The sequence below is a fragment of the Brachypodium distachyon genome, chromosome 4 (genome assembly GCF_000005505.3).
Source record: "Brachypodium distachyon strain Bd21 chromosome 4, Brachypodium_distachyon_v3.0, whole genome shotgun sequence".
Classification (NCBI taxonomy): Eukaryota; Viridiplantae; Streptophyta; class Magnoliopsida; order Poales; family Poaceae; genus Brachypodium; species Brachypodium distachyon.
In genome coordinates this window covers 1,170,335-1,189,841 of record NC_016134.3, presented here as the reverse complement: position 1 = coordinate 1,189,841, position 19,507 = coordinate 1,170,335, and the positions used below count along the sequence as shown (strand labels likewise).

Below are 19,507 nucleotides of genomic sequence, written 5' to 3'. Positions count from 1 at the left end.
TGGCAAATTTGGCTTCCCTAAGCTGCTCCTTTGATGTAGAACAGTACAAGTCCTTGTACCTTGAGGTTTCCAATGGTTTCATATATGTATCGAGTATGAATGTATTGTTTAGTGTGAACAAATGTGATGCATCACTGCAACTTTTGAGGTACACTTGTATTTATTTTTTTAACTATTTCCTCTGATCTTAAATTCTTGACTCAAATTTGTCCAAATATGAATGTATCTAATTTAAAAAAAATCTAGATACATGTAATATTTCGACAACAATTTAGGATCGGAGGGAGTACTTTGTAATGAATGTCAGGCCATCAGAGGAATATTTCAACTCGGCAACATGAAAAATCTATAGTGCTTACACGGTTCAGATGGCCGCTTGGAAACACTTGTTAATCCTTGGGAAACACTTGTTCTTTATTTTCAGGAAACCATTTGGTTCCGCAAACAGACAATCCCTATTGTAAAACCAAACTCGTTCATCTGATGGATGGGCTTAAGGTTCTAGAATCGTTCCATGGAATACTTGATTACACACCAACCTAACAATTCATACTCCCTGCGTCCCGTATTAAGTGCCGAAATATTATATGTATCTATACGTTTTTTAGATACAGATACATTTATATTTGGACAAATTTGAGTCACTTAATATGAGAGGAGGGAGTATATTTCAAACCCACACACATCTGACGTGATTGCGACGTCCCCCATATATTCCCAAAGGGAAAATAATTTAAATTTCCGTTTGATCAAAGATCACTATCAGCCACAAAACTTGATATTACAGAGAACGTCTACCCAATAACACCACAAAAAATTTCTCCTGCAAAAGGCTGCCTCAGGGATTCAGCATTTGTCCGTGTCAGTGATTTCAGACAGGACGCAACAAGAGTTAAGAAGAAAAAAACACTGCACCTGCCCTTTTCATGAAAATTAAGAAAAAAAATAGGGCATCACATTCCCCAGAAAATGACTGCTCGGGATCATGCTAGATCAAACTATCCGATGCCTTTTCATCAGTGCTTCAATGGTTGGGCCATGGCTGACCAGTGACCGGAATGGTAAGCTGGTGCATCATAGAATTGTAGTACTCCTGGATATTTCAGCTGCATGTGTGACACTTATGGTGTTGGTACAATCTTTCTCATCTTGGCAGTGTATGAACAAGCCGCGGGGTTTCTCAATGCGCCGACTATCTACCTACAAATCCTCAGTGTCATCTTTTAGACTGAGACGGTGAATTGCAACTCCATTTTTGGCTGTCTGGACACGACCCCATCTCCCAAGACGAGGTTCCTGGGAAGATGGACATATCAGTTCATGCTGGTGAAGATAAGAAGACAATGGATAATTTATATTACTTAGTTTAGTTCTGCAACATGAAATTTCTTTAGGGCAACAAACATAAGCAAAACTGACATTAGTGATTATACTGGAGGAGCTAATGGTGGCACTACACAAATGATCTGGCAAAATTCTTGTTTGCATCTCTACAGAATTTTCATAATGGAAGCAAGGTCTCTGCATCAGACAATGCACACAGGCAAATTTATTCAGCGTTAAAACAGGAAAAGCTCTTACTCGGCCAACTCCAGCTACAATGAAACGTCCCGATTTTGCGATTGCAAGAGAATTGATAAAGCCATCCTGTACATGACAAATTACAGTTTAGAGTTGTGGCATGGTCACAAGGAGAAGATTAGGTGACAAGCATTAGTTAAACTTTATAGGGTAAATTAGTAATAATGTATACCAATGCTAAGTCGAATAATGGCTTCATCCCTTTTGAATCAGGTTGAATAGTCCAAAGGCGGACAACACCATTTGCTGCTCCTGATGCAGCCAGATCAGAATTTTTTCTTGCCGCAACAGCACTAACCCATGAATGAGCTGATGAAAAGCCTTCAGATTTACAAGCTCCATTTTCTGCATAGTGGCGTGAAGAATAGAACATTACGTAATCTAAGTTATACGCAAGAGGTGACATGCAGGAACATAAGGACAGATTGTGATGTTCTCAGTGCATCACCACAAGTAACAAACTAACAACACATAGTCAAAAGGCAAACGGTGATAAACATTCCAATCAGTATAAGGAACTAAACAAATAGTAATAATAAGTTACCTTTGGGTAACTTCTCATCAGCACCGTCAGGTGAACTAGAAGTTAATGCTGGATGTGCATTTTTTATTATGTGAGTAGGCTTCTTTCTCATTACACTCCAAAGCTCAAGGCTTCCATCATCTGACCCAGACAAATATTCCTTGTCATCGATAAAGCAGCAGGACTCCAATGACACAGCAGGTGCACGAAAGACCAGCTGTGACTCCTCTGGTATCTGCCCAGACAAGGAAGTTTATTTGATGAAAAAAGTAAGTTCTGACATTACAACATTTCACTTGTATATTTCTTAACAGAGAAAGGGCATATCTGTTCCAGAATTAAAGCATCCCTCACTGGCTATATACAAGATGAAATGGTCATTTCAGGTCCACATGTTGTTTGAACATTTCCATATAGTCTTATTAGGATCCATTGAACACAGCTACATATGTACAGCAGGCTGATCATAGTATTCAAATATAGATCAGATATAGCAACTAATAAATTTTCCTTCTTGTTTGTTCTCAATCAACAGCATGATTTTGCATGAAATTTGGAGCCAGCTGCTTCTTTCTCATGCCAGAAAGGTACAAAGGTTTTAAGCGCAGAAGCTAAAGCAAACTAAACAAAGCTAGTTTATTGGCTAATGGCCACATTACCTTCCAAAGATGCATTGTTCTATCCCGTGCTACAGTCAGAAGTCTATCTTTGCTGAGTGCATCCGTTGTCAATATTTCAGCTTGATGACCATATAGGCAGTGCATGTATGTTCGATCTTCAGCATTCCATTGCATTATTGAACGATCATAAGAACCAGAGAATAGCTCTGAAGAGTCTAGCCCAAAAGCAAGACATGAGACTGGCCCTCTATGGCCACTAAATGCCTGCAGAATAAAAGGCAACACTAAATTAAACGGTCCAATTTAGGGAAACAGTTTATATCACCAATGGTAGAAAAATTAGCTATGGCTTATGAGGGAACCAATAGTGCTAGCATCTATCTGTTTCAGAAAGCTGTCACAGATATACAGTGGATCCAGAAAGATCATGAATGCATAGGGGCCAAAACTCAACATAAAGAAGCACCCAAAAGATGGAAAGACAACTAGTAGCAAACCAATGAACAATAGGTATTTGAAGTTTGATCAATACAGAGTGGCAGAATATTACAAGGCAAAAGTAAGCTATATACATTGACTCTAGAAAACAGAATATCTAGTCTGAATTAAAAACTTTTGGATCACCAGCAAACAGCCTACAGTGGTAGGCAGAATGGCGGAACTCAAGTTCCCGGTGAATTGGCAAAAGAAACCTTGGATATTCTGTTAGTAATGAGCTTGACATCAGGGGATAATACTTTGCCTGAACAACCTTGGCGGCAACTAGACCAAGCAAGATCAAAATGCCAATGCAACATTTAGGGATATATTAAGAAGGTTATCCCTTGTTAGTTTGCACTTGGACTTCACCTTTAAATACAATGAAGATGTTGATGAAGACGAAGAGATCAAAACCAGAATAAAATTGGTTTCCCTCTATTGACATTTTGGTTAAACCAGTATGACTCCGATATACAACATGAACATACATGGACATAATGTAAGTTGGTCATTCCTTCAGACAATTTTACAACAGTCAGTCTAGTTTTGCAAATTTTCCTTGAAAACTATTTTAGCTCTTAGATCATTGATAAGGAGTACCACACCTGTATGTGCTCCCGTGACCGAACATCCCACAAATGGATATGCCTGTCCAAGCCGCCGGTTGCCAAGTACCGCCCATCCGAACTTACAGCCAGCGCAAGCACATGCTGGCTTCTCTTTTTGGACAGGGGAGCTTTAGCATGGTGTGAAACTAACACTTTTTCACTTGGCCACAAATACTTGTCGCTTTTGCCGGTCTCCACGTCCCAATGGAGGATAACTCCATCTTTCGACGCCGAAAACCCCTTGTCACTATCCTTGGACAAAGCAACCGCAGTCACTGGGTGCCGGTGCTTCGCTATAAATTCGAATCCATCCTCCTGGCCCGGCGACAACACCCTGCAAATTCAATTGTAATGCCTTGTCACATACACCAGGTAAAATATTACTCCATCATTTTGATTCAAACCAGGAAACTGAAAGGAGACGCCTTTAGCATCAAAACAGAACGGCGAAATCTTCAAAACCGCAGAGAATTGCTCGCTCACCTCGCGGCGAGGCACAAGCGCTGCCTGCCGCTCTCCTGGAGCTGCTTCTTCCGTAGGACCTTGGCGACGCGCCTCCCACCGACCGCATCCTCCCCCTCCTCATCATCATCATCTTCGTCATCGTCGTCATCAACTTCATCTTCCTCCTTGCGCCGCTTCACCGCGTCGGCGATCTTCTCCAGGTACTCCTTGGTGAGCCGCATCTTCTTCTCCCCGGCCGTCTCCTCCACTTCCTTCTCCCCCTCATCCTCATCGTCCCCTCCAACGACAGCGCCGCCCAGCGCGAGGCCGTCGTCGTCGCTCTCCCCGCTCTCGATGTCCTCGTCCAAGCGGCCGCGGCGGCGCTTGGGCTCCGCCTCGAAGAAGGGGTCGTCTCCGGCGGCGGAGGAGGGCCGCTTGCCCTTGCCCCGCGTCCGCGGCGGCGGAGGCTTCTTGCTGCTGCGGTTACCGCGCGGCGCCATTGGTGGGTGGGCGGTGGGGGCAGGAGAAGGAAGGAGCCGGGCTGAGCTAGGGTTTTAGGATCCTTTTCTGCCGCGGGGTTTTGAGCCGGAGAATCTCGACAAACCCATTTAGCACCCGCTTCGTGGACTTCGTGGGCTTTTAGAAGCGCCACTGATGGGCCTGGACTATGCTCTGGGCTTATTGCATTGTAGGCTTGTTTTCTTTAGGTGGCCCTTTTCTGGATACGGCACTTTGCTCTTGGTCGTTTTCTTTTTTATTCGAGTTTCCTTTCCTTAAAAAAAATGCGTTTCCTAGTGCCATCTCAGAAACTATAATACCATCGTTGTACATCCATCATGCATTATCTAAAAATATGATAATGTTTTTAATAATCATTCATATTGAGTAGTGTAGAAGAATTTTAATTTAAGTACTGTACAAAATATAAAAAATCTTAGCACTTGCCCAATTTAAGTACTGTAATAAAACTGGTTTTAGAATGAACACTTTGGCAGATGGGCAGATGAAGTACAGTAAAGAAGTACTGCTCCCTCCGGCCGGAATTACTTGTCGAAATATTACATGCATCTAGACGTTTTTTACACATAGATACATCCGTATTTGGGCAAATTTAAGACAAATAATACCGGTCGCAGGAAGTAGTAAATATTTCCCTGCCGTAACAAAACAAAACCGGGCAAACCACGATGCAAATTAAAGTATCATACACGTTAAATCGGGCAATTTACCTAAGAAAAAAATGGTCGGATAAAGAACAAAATTAAAGTAGGCAAAATCATCCCAGCAAACCATGATGTACAGAGTACAGTCAAACAAACGAGTACAAGACTAGAAGCTCTTTATACTCATGAGTAGGGAAATGCCACACATTGTATATATCTCGTTCTTATTAAGCTAACAAAATGACATGGGTACTGGTCCTAGTTCGATCGATCCGTTCTCTATCACTGACTAATCTAACACTAAACAGAATCAATTCATATGTAAACTACACTAGGTACTGCCTCTAATGAAATCTTGGCTCTAGTTGCCAGCGTCCAGAACCGCCGGCGGCTTGCGCCCGCCTTCTTCCACCTTGGCAGCTTCGGCCTCGGCGGCGAGCGCCTTGGCCGTGTCGTACGACGCGTGGAGCCCGACGAAGAAGTAGTAAGCCAATAGCGCCGCCGTCCAGATCCCGAACCTCATGAAGGACTTGCCGTCGATGGAACCCAGCAGGAAGATGTTGATGAAGATGCTGGCAGCCGGCAGCCACGGCACCAGCGGCACGCCCCACTTCTGCGGCGTCCTCGCCTTGGGCACCGCCCACTGCAGGCACGCCGTCGCAGCGGCCCACGCCGGCACCGTGCCCGCGTACACCTTCCACCCGCCGACGTCGATCCCCCAGCACGCCGCCGTCGCGACGGACGACGCGATGATGACGGCGATGGACGCGGCGAGCTTGTTGCGGTCGGCGGCGGAGGTCTCGCCGGACACGTAGTAGCGGCGTACGAGGAGGGCGACGGCGACGAGCATGAAGATGAAAAGGGTGGAGATGGAGAGGAGGTTGGAGAGGATGGGCAGGTCGGTGAAGAAGGCGATGCATGCCGTGGCGGCCATCATGGCCACCGTGGCCCGCACCGGTGTCCCAAACTTGGGGGACACCTGGGCCAGGCACGGCGGGGCCATGTGTGACCTGGCGATATGGGTCAGGTATCTGGCCTGGCCCACAGCGCCCACGAGCAGCACCGTGGTCATCCCCTTTAGGGCCCCGAAGGCCACAATGTACTTGGCCCAGCCCATGCCCACGTCTTGGAACGCGACGGAGAACGGAGCGTCCGCGTCGATCAACGCGTAGGGCCGCATGGCGCAGAGCGTGAGCGCGAGCACGCAGTAGGTGACCGTGGTCACCGTCATGGCGCTCACGAGGCCAATGGGGATGTCCTTGGCCGGGTTCTTGGTCTCCTCCGCCAGAGTGCTCACAGCGTCGAACCCAATGTAGGCGAAGAAGAGCACCGCCGAGGCGGCGAAGATCCCTCTCGCGCCGAAGGGGGCGAAGTTATCCGTGAGGTTGGAGGCGTGGGCCTTGGTGAGGCCGGCGATGATGATGAAGAGGATGACGCCGAAGTGGACGATGGAGAGGATGTAGTTGAAGCGGGAGGACCCCTTGGTGCTGACCACGGCGAGGACGCAGATTATGGCGATGACGACGACGGCGATGGGGTCGAGGCGGGAGTAGTCCTCGGCGAGGCCCGAGGCGTGGATGCGGAAGTCGTCGGGGCGGTGGTTGAGCAGCGTCGCGAAGTAGGACGTCCACGACCGCGCCACCGCCGCGCCGCCGATGCAGTACTCGAGGAGGATGTTGCCGGCGGCGATGAAGGCCATGAAGTCGCCCAGCTCCACACGCAGGTACGCAAACGACCCACCTGTTCATGCACCATACAAAAAATTCGTCATCAGGCATGCATACAAAAATTATTGAAAAAAAAAGTTACCGTATTTATAATAACTTGTAAAAAAACGAATTGATTGACCGAGTCTAAAATTCATTGGTCACAACAAGATCGAAATCAACAGCTTGCTGAAAAATCTCTCTCGCAGGGAACAAACTGCCGCATTATATGATCTTGATTTAACAAAGAACGAAGAACAACAATTTGTAATCATAATCACAATTAAAAAAAAAAAGAAAGACGAGGAATTGCATGCATGGTCGCGCGATCATGTAATACATACCAGCGACGGGGATCTCGATGGCGAACTCGGTGTAGCAGAACACGGAGAGCATGGCGGACACGCCGGACACAGCGTAGGAGAGGACGACGGCGGGGCCCGCCGCCTCCTTGGCCTCCTGGCCCGTAAGCACGAAGATGCCGGCGCCGATGACGGCGCCGACGCCGAACCAGGCGAGGTCCCACCAGTTGAGCTCGCGGCGCATCTCGGCGCCGCTCCGGCCCCGCACGGCGTCCGTCTCCGTCTCCGCCGCCGACCGCGCCGTCAGCCGGTCCCGCAGCCGCGGGCCCGTCTCCGTCAGCGCCCGCCCGTACGCCGCCCAGCTCGCGAACGACGGCTCCGGGAACACGCCCCCGCCGCAGCACCCGCCGCCGCCGCCGGACGCCATTGATGCCTCTGAAGATCGACGTACGGGAGGGAGGGGATCTGGGAAGTAGCAGAGGGGAATCTTGATCTTGGGATGGGGTTTGTGGTTATATGCGGAGGGAGTGTAGGATCGAATCGGGAGGAGTTTGTTTGAGTGGAATCAGGATGGTTAGTTAGTTAGTTATTAGCTGACCAGCACGCGGCTATGGATTTTTTATTTTATTTTAAAGAAGCATTTGTACTCCAATTTTATTCAAACTCCAGATCCATTATATCTCGTGGTCGTAAAAAAAAAGGTGTGTATGAGAGGGACAACACTTGTATCCAGCCTTGGGCCATGGGAAGAAAGGCCTGCTAATTAAGCCGCTCTGTGTTTTTTTTCAAAGTTCTTTATTCTAATTTTTTTATTTCCATTGTTCATGTTTTTTTATCATATTTATTCGTACGTCGCATTTGTTCCAAATGAGGGCACCTAAAATACATAATACTACTGCTAGTGCAGGAGTATAATGATAGAGAAAGCCGGGGTCATATGTACAATCGTCTACGTACGTAGTCACCCCGTTTTTAATACTCTCTTCGTCCGAAAATAAGAAGTGACGTGGATTTGTATAATAGTCTACACAAATTCACGTTACTTATTTTGGAACGGAAGGACTGTAATAAGATGTTCTAGTTTGTCCTAAGTTAAACTTCTACAAATTTAATTTAAAAAAAACTTCTGGTACAAATTTGATAAAAAGTATAGAAAAATGTATTGGAGTATGAAGATACATGCCACGATGGATTTAACAAAACTAATTTAAATCTACAAATGTTGGTAAAATTTTCTATATCTAGACCAAACTTTAATAGACAAATCCAAAAAAATCTTGTATTTACAAACAGAGGGAGCAGCTAGCGCAGCCAAGAAAAAAGAGATTATCGGATCATAAAACATGCCCTCAGACGCATCCCGCCTTTTAAATTACAGCAGTTACATTCAAATATTCAATAATCCCCACAGTGCAAAACGACACTACTATAAGCACCTTGTAGGCTGTCTCTATTTTACATGTAGAAGACAGGAATTCCAATAGGGTCTCTACCTTCTTGCATTGCATGCTAAGCAGGTCATCGGTAACAAACCCTCCTCGATGTACATTTGAGTTTAAACAATAGTACCATAGTTAAATCGTGTCCATAATCCAGCTAAATAAACAGTATTAACAGCGAAGCAACAACAAAGAGGTTAAATTTGCCGACCTGCCGGATTCGAACCGACCTAAGGAGAGCACGGAGTTCCCCGTTTAATTATTTGAACCCCGTGCCACCCTATGCTCTTCCAACCGAGCAACAAAGCCGGTGACACCAACAACACTTCTAGCTAACACTGTCAAAAAGATCTTTATTTGCTTTATTTTGTAACTACTCTTAAGGCTCTAAGCAGCAGCAGCACTGTATACCTCATTCCAAATAACAATGGCTAAGGAACCATGCATGTTTGGAATAGAAATTTTGTCCAAACTGTTTGGTTCTTCAAAAAGTATCTCATGTTTCAATGCAGCCCAAGATAAATAATATCAACGAATCGCAGTGCATTCACTTTTATTACAGGTTTAGGCACACAACATTCATCGATATAAAAAATATACTATTTCAACAGCAAATCGATGATCGTAAACAATGGTTTCGCCTCCATCATGAAATATACTTTGTAACTGGCACAGTACCCATATGTTGCTATGGACTAAAAAGTTTATGTTTAAAGATGCATTTCAGAAGACTTTTTTTACAGAGAGATAAACCCTCTCTGGTCAATATATTTCAAGACTTTTCATGGTGGGTGTAACATGTACTGTGTGGCACGCGGAGAGAGTACTTGTTGCAAACAAAGGTTTCTACACTAAGCCTATCTGGCTATAATGAGATTATTATTATTAGTCTGGAGTCCATGCTACACGAGAGAAGGTAGTATCAACACTCTTGTGTTACCTACTGTTTTGGAGACCTATATACTGGCATCTTTGAAACGCATGATTCTGGAAATGCAGGAATAGGAAAATGAACTCAGTAGGATTTACAAACAGAAAATGTACTCGTAGTAGACTCTCCTTTGAGAGGAGTACTAGTACTGTTCGGTGTTCATTGCTCTCGTCCAAGGGTTCGGGCCAGGGTTTCTCTTTACGTAATCTTTGGTCCACAAATGGGCCCATAAAGGCAGACCCCCGTCCTGAAGATTCTCTCTTGCAGGTCTTCTTCGTTTCCAACAGATCAACCAAACGGTACAGAAAGAGATTAAAAAAAAAGGCCTATATCCAACATTGTTGCAAAATTTCGGTCCGTATTTTTGCTCGGGCTGCTCCATCCTCCATGAGAAGCCAATAAAGAGGGGAATTAGGCTCCGGTTTTTGGTTATGGCAATTTATTTATTGATCGCTTTGCTTTGTTTACAAAATCAGAGAAAATTCTTATAGTACCAAACAATGGTTGCGTTGCATCTCGCAGTGCCAACAGAGCCATAGCTTTTCTTGCCCTGTTTGGCTCTTTGGGGATCTAACTGCGTTGTGCCCAAACTAAACCTTCGTTATGCCCAGAGCATTTCACCCACTTCCTGTGCATATTATTGGCAATCCTTGGCCAAAATTTTGGTGCGTCGACTTGGGAGCGCCTTTTTAGTTTCATTACTTTCAGGCAGCTTAACTTGTGTAAGAGTTAATACGAGCTGTCCAATTCCTTTTGAAGAATGAGATCAACGCGGACCTCTCTTTTTCTTTGGTTTCTTTACCTGCTCCTGTTCTTTGCCTTTGGCACGCACCACCTGCAGCAGCTGGGACTAAACGAGCAAACGAGTGAAGAACACACTTACACTAGTGGATATCCAGCCAAAAGACCAAACTGGCGCATGCGTGGCTCCTGGCAAAGCAAGATGCTAAACGTCTTTTTTCCTGTAGCTAATGCAAAATGTAAGCAGTGTTATTAGGGAAATAACTGTGGCTAGTAATACAAGCTAAGAGATGAACACATACATACCACAGAGGCCGGACAATTCACAGAAGCTACATACGTACGTACAAACTTGTACCCCACAGGTGATGATGATACATTTGTGTACCTGCAACAACACGAACAGGTCCATGAAAACCATTCATCGTCCTGGAGAACCAAAGATACATGTCTTTTAACACAAATTTGCATCACAGAATAACACAAATATGAGGATTAATTTTTTTCTTTTTCATGGCAGTGAATTTTCCCTGCTGAAGCAAACCACGTTATTATATTGGTATAATGCAGCAATTAAAGATAAAAGGCCCAAACTGGTACATCTGTGCAACGCATAAGACATGGGAGGCCCATGACGTAGGAGAGGGGATCCCTTTGTTGTGCTAGCGAGAAGGCTATTTTTTTTTTCACACTGCTGCCCATGCATGCAACTGATAGCAAACGTGCGTACTTCATCCAAGTTCCTCAAACACAACCAATGCATCGGCCCAGTAATTAAGCTTGCAAACAGAGCATAATCCTCAGAAGATGGAGAAAAAACTTCATTACTGGCTTTTGCGGTTTGTCTTTTACAGCTAAATTAGTTTAACTCTTCTCCGGCCAATAGCCACAATGTAAGCTATATCTTCAATCGGTCAATGTAATAATCGTAGTCTTGGCATGTACAAGACTTTTCAATTCTATCCAGATATGAGAAAGGACATTGGTATTAACCTTGTCAGCAAGTAACCATTTTCACTAGCTTCAACCATGGCGAACTGATTTGTCATGTCCACTTGGAGACCTCAGGAAAGCTCCATGGCAGTATTCCACAAGGCAGAGGAAACCAACGGTGGTTCTCTGCCTCCAGATAGCCAAGAAAAAGGGCGTAGTGCCTTCTTCACCAGAAAGGCAGAAAGCACCAAAAAATTACTGTAATCTCCCAGAACAGGATGTTCAACAATCCCGTACTTTGGTATAAAATCCTGTTGAGGGACAAAAGAAAGATGACAAAAATTATAATCTCCAACAAGCATTCTTTCAAGTCAACGATGCAAAGTGTGCAGAGTTTATAAAGTGCAACACCTCCAAAGTTGCCAAGGCAACGCAGATATATAATCATGTGGCATATACTCTAACAGTCCTCAATATAGAATGGTATGCAAATATGATGGATGGAAGTTAATTTAGGCTCGCCGAACACTGATCATGGGTGCTAGATCAAGCCTAAATGTACATGTAGGTGGTAGGCTCGTACACCAACCATATAGCCATATAAAAGGTCTCCATATTTAGAGGTAAAAGTTATATTAGATCAGTGTCAGCAAATTTTCTGTGCATAAAAGTTTTTTTGAAGAATTTCTGGTGCACAGTAATTGACTAGTGAACTGAGGACTTGAGAGGCACCTGTTAGCAAAAATATGAGAGAAGGGTTTGTGTTGTCAAACTTCAATGCAAATGTAGCTACACCCAGCAACCTCCACGTTTAAACTTATGTACGATTGCATACAATTGCAGTTAGCTCCTGCAAAGAGAACTAGCAATCATTATACACGAAAGAAGTAGTTGGACAAGCTAAGAGTCCCGTTTGCAGTTCCATATGGTGAAACATGTATATTCTGTTTAACTATGGGAAAATTTTAGCCCCCAGGAAACTAAACATTGAAGTAGCCAGTAGCCCAATGATGATACTCAATTACGAACACCCAAATTTCAAACTCGCAATTAGGTGAAAACAATGATTTAATTGTCACTGGGGAATTGCAACTACAAAAGTACAAAGATGGAGAAATAGCGGACATACATTCTTTGGGGTGGCATATCATCGACTTTCAGTTTTCACTAATAAGAATGATAGTTAAATACTCCCTCCGATCCTAAATTGTTGTCGAAATATTACATGTATCTAGACGCTTTTTAAGAATAGATACATTCAAATTTGGGCAAATTTGAGTCAAGAATTTAGGATCAGAGGGAGTAGACTATAAGGAATGATCTAAATGCTAATGTATGAGCCCTTACATTGCAAAAACTTTTAAGTTTTAACTGTAGTATTACCTCGGTTATTAGCTTGACTTCTTAGTTCATTGATCCACGGCACCTAAACAACCAGTGCAAAGTTAGACCAAGAAAGTAGAGTCAAAGAGAGAACCTAAAAAGAAGCATGAAACAACTATATCGAACAAATAAGAACATTTATAACAGATAATTTTTTTGCAACTGGGCACCATATACAAACTTTCCAAACAAATATATAAAGAAGACCACAAAAGAAAAATCAGTGAGAAGAAACTAGTCATTCAGTTTAGCGAAATAAACTTTAGTATGTTGATCATAATTTCAAATATCCCCCCTCTCCCTCTCCCTCTCTCTCTCTCTCTCCCTCCCTTCTTGTTTGTTTATTTTATACTCCCCTTGTGATCACACTGGAAGTTTGAAGAAAAACGAAGAATCACAGCAAATGGCCCATTAACTAACTTGAGCGTCGGATGAAGAGAACATTTTTAACATGAATTTTGAAACTCCTAAAATTTGATTACTTTGAACATAACACCAAAGATAAATATTATTTTTCCAGAGCTCACATCCTACATACGATTAGTACTATGATACACTTAAAAAGGTGTCCATGGTGGAGTAAAGAAGTACAGATAATGGTGCCAAATTGCCAATGACTCAGTTCTGTAGCTACAAACAGTTAGGTGAATTCCTTTTCTTTTGATGGTGACAATTGCATTTTCATCCTGTTTAAGTTATTCCTTAGAATTTAAATATCAATGAGTAGGAGGGCGCGGGTGCATAGGCAGACCCGAGATCAGTAGAAGACTATATAAAATATGTTAGCTTCCATGGAATAAGCATCAGTTAACAAAAGGGGAAGTCTCCTGTAACCTCCAAGTGTTTACCTCAGGGAACCACAGTGGCATGGTATTTTCTTCTCCTCCAACGGAAACTTGTAATTGTATGTCAATTCTTCGCCAGCGTATATACGCCTCTTTGAGTAAATGAAAATCTTCTTCTGTCCGTCAACAGTGATTACTTTCGTATAGCAATTTGGCTGGCATGGCAATTATGTGACCACTATTTAGTATGTTACATTCATCATAATCGGAAGTTTACTGCTAAGCAGCTTACCTCACACGAATGGTTGATGAATCTCGCTAAACCACCACGCTTAGTAGCATCAACCTATGTAAATTAAGAAAAAGTTGAGACAATGAACAGAGTTGCACAAGGTGCAGCCACAAAATTCGGTAAAGATGAAACATAATTTTACTCACAGGTTGAAATTATAGAGCAGCACAAGAACCTAAAGTAACTAAAAGATTACATTTGTGCTTTAGATAACTATTTTCATGTGGTTCTATCATTTTCTGCACCGCTTCAAATAATATCCAACTCCTATTGGCTAAGAAGCAAATATCAGAAATAAAGGCAGAAAGGAATAATCTGCTACACCAACCACATAATCATCATCCAAGCGAAAAAGGTAACTGCTTCCGATTCCACTCTTTTCATATTGAGCCTCACGTATGTCCGAGACCTGTACAGTACAAATATATCTATTACTTTTGTTCAAAACTAGCACAACAATGAAGGGGTTGTTGATCTAATGCTGCAAAATTACCGGCCGACGGATCAATTCTCCGACATATTCAATAACAAAGTCTTCTGCATCAATCGACTCAAGGGCAACCAGGCCCCATTCATGGATCTTGCTCCTTTGAAAACGTAGCCGCTTCTTTCTTGCCTATATGTAAGGTACAATCAGTGGTCATTCAGACCTCATAGCAAGATAAAAGTGTGTACACGCAATAATTGCTTTTTACCTTCGATTGGGCAATTTTCAGGAGGTCAGCGCCTTCATAAGCAGCTAACAGGTTCCGTAACTTCACCCGATTTGTTCTCGCAGATGTACCTTTAACTTGTGAATTTTTCCACAAACTATTAGCTGGAGTAGAAAGAATACTCCTAACACGGTACCCTCTCACACGAGTCCTTTCTGATGGAGTGGCGTTGCGTGCCCAATCACGCCACTCCCATCCACTGGTGGAAGCTCTCGCACAGCCATCTGACTCTGGACATAAAACCAATGGCTTTACCTTTTGACTGGAATCACTAGAGATGTTCTTGTGCTTTCTTTTCTTTACAAGCTTTGTGGCCACACTATCGTTCTCCATAGAAACCTTCTTATCAACAAGATGCTTCTTAATAAGAAGAGGTGTCCTTTGTCCTGTAAACAAAGATGCATGTGACAAATCTGTGCAAAACTGCAAATGTATGGCAGATGAAGCAAAGAGGACTGAAAGGCTTACTCTTTGGCACATCATTGGAAAGACGCTTCACATCCTGTTCGATATTCAAAGTGCGGACCTCCTTCAAAGACTTCCTCTTTGGCACATCATTGGAAAGCCGCTCCAAATCCTGTTCGATATTTAAAGCATGGACCTCCTTAGAAGATTTACTCTTTGGCACGTCATGGGAAGGCCGCTTCAAATCCAGTTTGGAATTCAAACGGCGGGCTTCCTTATCAAGAGTTTTGGCCTGTATTTTGGAGGGCTTCTTCAACTTCGCACCCTTCCTTGATCCCTGGACATTTTTTAGATGAGCTTTCCGTTCAACAAGCTCAGATAGAGGCTTGGAAAGCTGCTCATCCATTGGGACTTCCATTGGTTTCTTGGACGACACTACTTCAGAGCTTTTTCTTAACTTTCTCTTCCTGTAGTACGTAAATTCTTTCGGCCTTAATGATCCATCAATGTTTTTGGGCACAACATTCTCCATGGTATACCATGAATCAAAGCACTCGCTAATAGTATCTGATAGGAAAGATGCCCACTCTTTCATTGCATCTTGATGCAATGTTTGCCGGCATACAGCCAAGGTAATATATCTAGAAATAACAGGCACAGAGTTGACTGATTTTGAGGGCTGATATTTGCTTTTGTCCATGAGCACAACAGAAGCTAAGCCAGTCTCCATTCCAGGAGGCACCTCGTCAAAACTCTCATCCAATTCATCCGATTCACAGACATCCAGCTTTTCAAATATACTAGCATAAGATGCAGAAAGGGAGTGATGTTCGGCTGCATACAAATTAGGGGGGTTAAAATAACATAACTAAGCTCAGGTGAGACAAAATGCAATAAAAGGATTGTCGTTTACCATGGGAGGTGAGCATTTTATCTGTTGCCACTTTGGCAACACATGATGTTTCCTCTGTAGCCATGTCAGCAGGACTGGGTATTGTATCTGTAGCCAATTCAGCAGCAACAAACACTTCATCTAGAGCTATTTCAGCAGAACTGTCCATTGTATCAATATCCATTTTAGCAACATTCAATAACTTATCCATATCCAATTCAGGAGAAATGTGTGTTTCATGGACTGAAGCAGAACTAGGCAACTCCGGTGCATGAACAGGGGTACGAATTCGTTCCTGCAATACACATGTCCAACATGAATAATTCAATTTGAAAATCTCGGTAGTTATACAGAGAGATTTGGTAAAATGTGATCTCACTTGATCGGTGCTTTCTTCAAGTCCAATGCATAAACAATTTGTTATCTCCTCTGCAATAACCTCCCTGAAATGGTGAAACAAAGTTTCCTTTGCAGCAACGTATAGTTCATTCGCCAGCATTATCTGGACCCCGGCTAAGGGGCCAATAAATATAGTGGAACTTGATTTGGGCTTCCCACTAATTTGGTCAGCACAAGAAACAACATCCAATGACAATGGAGGGAGAGAGCTCTCAGGGCACTCTATACTTGGCCCAAATCCAGGTGGGAAATCCATGTCGCACTCAATAGCCTCAGGATCACATATTACCTGCAAAGACATGGAAGTATCAGAAGCTGTTATCCATGAAAATGAAAGGACTAAACACTAATCTCCTCCTTCCGAGGAATAAATACACTTAGTATCAGGGGAGAAACCTTCAGTGACAACCCATCAGTTTCTTGCATGTTTCTATTCTCAGGGGCACCAGGAACAATTGTACAGGGAAGACTCAACTGGTGATTTCTTTTAAGCCATCCACCACAGTAGTTCATAACAGGATCATACATTACTTCGTCCCAGATATTCTTCATGGATTCATAATAAATTGTTTGCCAAACTTCTGACAAAATATCAGCAAATTTGGCATGCACTGCAATTGATTGAACAGCCATGGAAGGAGTTGCTCGTATTGTATTATATGAGTTTCCTTTTTTGTGAATAGAAGATCGTGCATCAATCTTGCCCTTTAGTGCTGAAGCATTCTTGCTGCTAACATTGTCAGGCTGCAAACATGTCAAAACCAAGCAGGATTATGAAAAATTGAAAAAGGGATCATGTAAAGAAGTTCTGTCGTAAGAAAAAAAAATGTGCCAAACAAATCACACCTTAACAGCTTGACTCGTAGATTTCGCAGCTAATTGCTTCTTCGCCTTCATACCAGCAATAATTTCTGGAAGTACAGAGCTGAATATTTCATCAACTATAATCCTGCGGGCTCTTTTCATTATACCGGTATGGAGCTGATGACCAATATCATCGATTATGTCACTCATTAAGGTACTGAATGACCCAGAGTCATTCTCCGTAGCTTCTGAATGCTCAGAGTGACCTCCAGTCCACCAATCAATTAGTGAGACAAGTGTAAATGGACCAAATTTGCTATCAACATGGTGAATCTACAATAAAAAGACAATAAGATCATGGCTAGTATGACTTGAAAGGAATCTAGTAGCACAGTACATCAACTTCATTGTTTAACTTGCTCCTAGAGAGGACAGCGAGAACTTACATATAGAAGACCCAACAGAATAATATGCTTTTTTTTCTCATTGATTTTTAGTGAATCTGAGCGTTTGAAGACAGAAAATAGTCCACGATATTAATTTGTAGTTCAACCTCTAAGTTACCTAGTTGCTTGTCAGAAAAGAAATGTAAGAGAGCCAACGTATAAAATGTTTCTCTCGTGATCCTAATCTAACAGAACATAAAATTGCCTTCTAATAACTGCAGAGTGCAGACCGGCTGATATGTGACTTGAATGTTAACAGTGCAGGGTAACAAGAATGGCATTGTTACTAAAATGGATAAAGCATTCACCAACATAAACTAGCAAGAGGATGGGATTTACAAAACACGGTTTTATTTTCTGAATTATTATTTTTTACCATTGAAAGATCTTGGAGATAGCTGCTATGATGCCAATAAGAAAGTTCAGCAAGAGAATGTGGCCCATGACGGCAGCCTTCTGTGTCCTCAAACATCCAGCACGGTTCTTCACTTGTGAGAACCTAGTGAGAAAACAGAAACTAAACAAATCAGGATGGTAGCCAAACAGAAAAACGGCCAGACGACGTTCAGAAAAATAGGTAGAATGCATGGCATACATCCGGAAGCGCCATTTTATCAATACGAGCAACTGTCTTATTCTCCTTCGATTCACTCGGCAGGGAGACCGCAACACCGGAATTCAATTGTGAAAGGAACTGTTCCAGTAAGCTCAAGGGTACAGGATTGACCATTTTCCCACCAACAAGAGCATAGATAGCAAGATCCTGAGGCAAGAAACCAGTCGACAGCCCCTCATACAGCTGCTTGGGCGCGTAAGGCCCGCACATCTGTCCATTTTCATTCATATACATGCAGCCTTCCAAAGACTGATGATGCTGCGGATACGCATTCAACGTCCCATTCTCGCCGCCTGAATGGCCTACCACAGACTGCGGACAGATCGCACCGCCGTTATCCACGGAACAAAGGTTCTCCTGCATTGCAGCGAACAGGCCCGTGTTTCGCGTATGGCCATCGCCGCTACAGGAAGCAGCTCGATGCCGCTCCGAACACCTGATCAGTCAAGCGCGCAGAATTTGCAATCAGCCCCCAACTTTAATCAACCAAAGAGTTGAAACAATGAAGTAGATAGGGATACACATTGGGTTTCGATTGCAGAAATTCACAAGTTCAAGCAATCAAAGTGATGAAATAACAATGAGATTATCGACTAGGTTGTACCAGTCAAGCGATTGCCCCCGTGGGTCATCGTCGCAGGCCGACACGGAACAGGCTAGGGTTTCTCCCATGCTGTTGGCCAGCAGCCTCATGCGTTTCCTCGCGTAGGAAGCACCGGAGCTGCAGCACTCCGCTACCTCAACATCATCCGGCCCCTGATCACGAGACAAATTTGCACATACGAAGGGTCACAACTCACATACTGCATGAACAGATTGCCTCGTACGGTAAGAACAAGCATCCACCACGCTCGACACGATGCGGGTGAGGGGGAGAACTTCCCCCCGTCGACATGGATGAGGGAGATCTAGACACGGGTTCGGGGTCGGGGCGGGGGCTCACCAGATCGGAGCGCGCGTGAGGCATGTCTCCGAGAGCTCGAGCCCGATCAGGGGGAGCCGGGAGTTGGTGGGAGGGGCTGGGAGTGGAGGGTTTTGATGCGAAGCCGAGAAGGGCAAGGGAGGGGCGGCCTTCGCCGGCGGCGGGTTCCGCGGCGGGGGCGCCCGATGGGGAAGAAACGGCGGCGGGTTCCGCGGCGGCTTGTGTGGGATTAGATGGGTGGATCGGTGAGGAAGACAAGACACACAGGGAGCGCTCTCGACAGGTTTTTTTTTTTAAAGTCTTCATTGATTCAGAGTCTTTTTTTTTTCGTGTGTTTATATGATGAATTTTGCACACGGAATTGTATCTGGAGTTGAAA

The 19,507-nt window shown here is 43.7% G+C and overlaps 2 protein-coding genes across 7 annotated transcripts; both read right to left on the bottom strand.

The window, feature by feature from the left end:
• Positions 1 to 692: 692 nt before the first annotated feature.
• LOC100833120 (U3 snoRNP-associated protein-like YAOH) lies at positions 693 to 4,832 on the bottom strand. Its single transcript, XM_003577389.3, has 7 exons — positions 4,296 to 4,832; positions 3,810 to 4,146; positions 2,764 to 2,988; positions 2,126 to 2,339; positions 1,754 to 1,926; positions 1,582 to 1,647; positions 693 to 1,296 (listed from the first exon to the last, which is right to left on the bottom strand). The coding sequence occupies exons 1-7, from the start codon at positions 4,754 to 4,756 to the stop codon at positions 1,201 to 1,203; spliced, it is 1,572 nt and encodes a 523-aa protein (XP_003577437.1). The 5' UTR covers positions 4,757 to 4,832; the 3' UTR covers positions 693 to 1,200.
• Positions 4,833 to 5,572: 740 nt separating this feature from the next.
• LOC100843412 (cationic amino acid transporter 1) lies at positions 5,573 to 19,397 on the bottom strand. 6 transcript variants are annotated; one of them, XR_002966291.1, is made up of 19 exons: positions 19,150 to 19,396; positions 18,811 to 18,962; positions 18,186 to 18,642; positions 17,967 to 18,089; positions 17,187 to 17,477; positions 16,737 to 17,084; positions 16,321 to 16,629; positions 15,963 to 16,236; positions 15,113 to 15,883; positions 14,627 to 15,030; positions 14,425 to 14,547; positions 14,260 to 14,340; positions 13,932 to 13,985; positions 13,703 to 13,854; positions 12,855 to 12,897; positions 12,204 to 12,321; positions 11,532 to 11,782; positions 10,841 to 10,926; positions 8,759 to 10,765 (listed from the first exon to the last, which is right to left on the bottom strand). XR_002966291.1 is itself a non-coding variant. In XM_010238724.3 (16 exons), exons 1-15 carry the CDS (start codon positions 19,171 to 19,173, stop codon positions 12,876 to 12,878), a joined length of 3,585 nt encoding a protein of 1,194 aa, XP_010237026.1. In that variant the 5' UTR covers positions 19,174 to 19,396; the 3' UTR covers positions 11,333 to 11,782; positions 12,855 to 12,875. The 6 variants fall into 6 exon arrangements, 2 of the variants coding, with proteins under 2 accessions (XP_024319078.1, XP_010237026.1); XR_732024.3 differs by having other exon boundaries at positions 8,759 to 10,759; positions 10,845 to 10,926; XR_001407739.2 differs by lacking the exons at positions 8,759 to 10,765; positions 10,841 to 10,926 and having other exon boundaries at positions 11,333 to 11,782; positions 15,263 to 15,883; positions 19,150 to 19,397.
• Between the last annotated feature and the right edge of the window lie 110 nt (positions 19,398 to 19,507).

Coding starts and splice junctions, on each gene's coding strand:
- LOC100833120 (XM_003577389.3), bottom strand. CDS start 4,756: ATGGCGCCGCGCGGTAACCGCAGCAGCAAGAAGCCTCCGCCGCCGCGG. Junction 2,989..3,809: donor GGTCACGGGAGCACATACAG/GTGTGGTACTCC, acceptor TTTATTCTGCAG/GCATTTAGTGGCCATAGAGG. Junction 1,648..1,753: donor CATTATTCGACTTAGCATTG/GTATACATTATT, acceptor TGTCATGTACAG/GATGGCTTTATCAATTCTCT.
- LOC100843412 (XM_010238724.3), bottom strand. CDS start 19,173: ATGCCTCACGCGCGCTCCGATCTG. Junction 18,643..18,810: donor CGGGGGCAATCGCTTGACTG/GTACAACCTAGT, acceptor TTGACTGATCAG/GTGTTCGGAGCGGCATCGAG. Junction 14,341..14,424: donor GAGAATTGATCCGTCGGCCG/GTAATTTTGCAG, acceptor TGTACTGTACAG/GTCTCGGACATACGTGAGGC.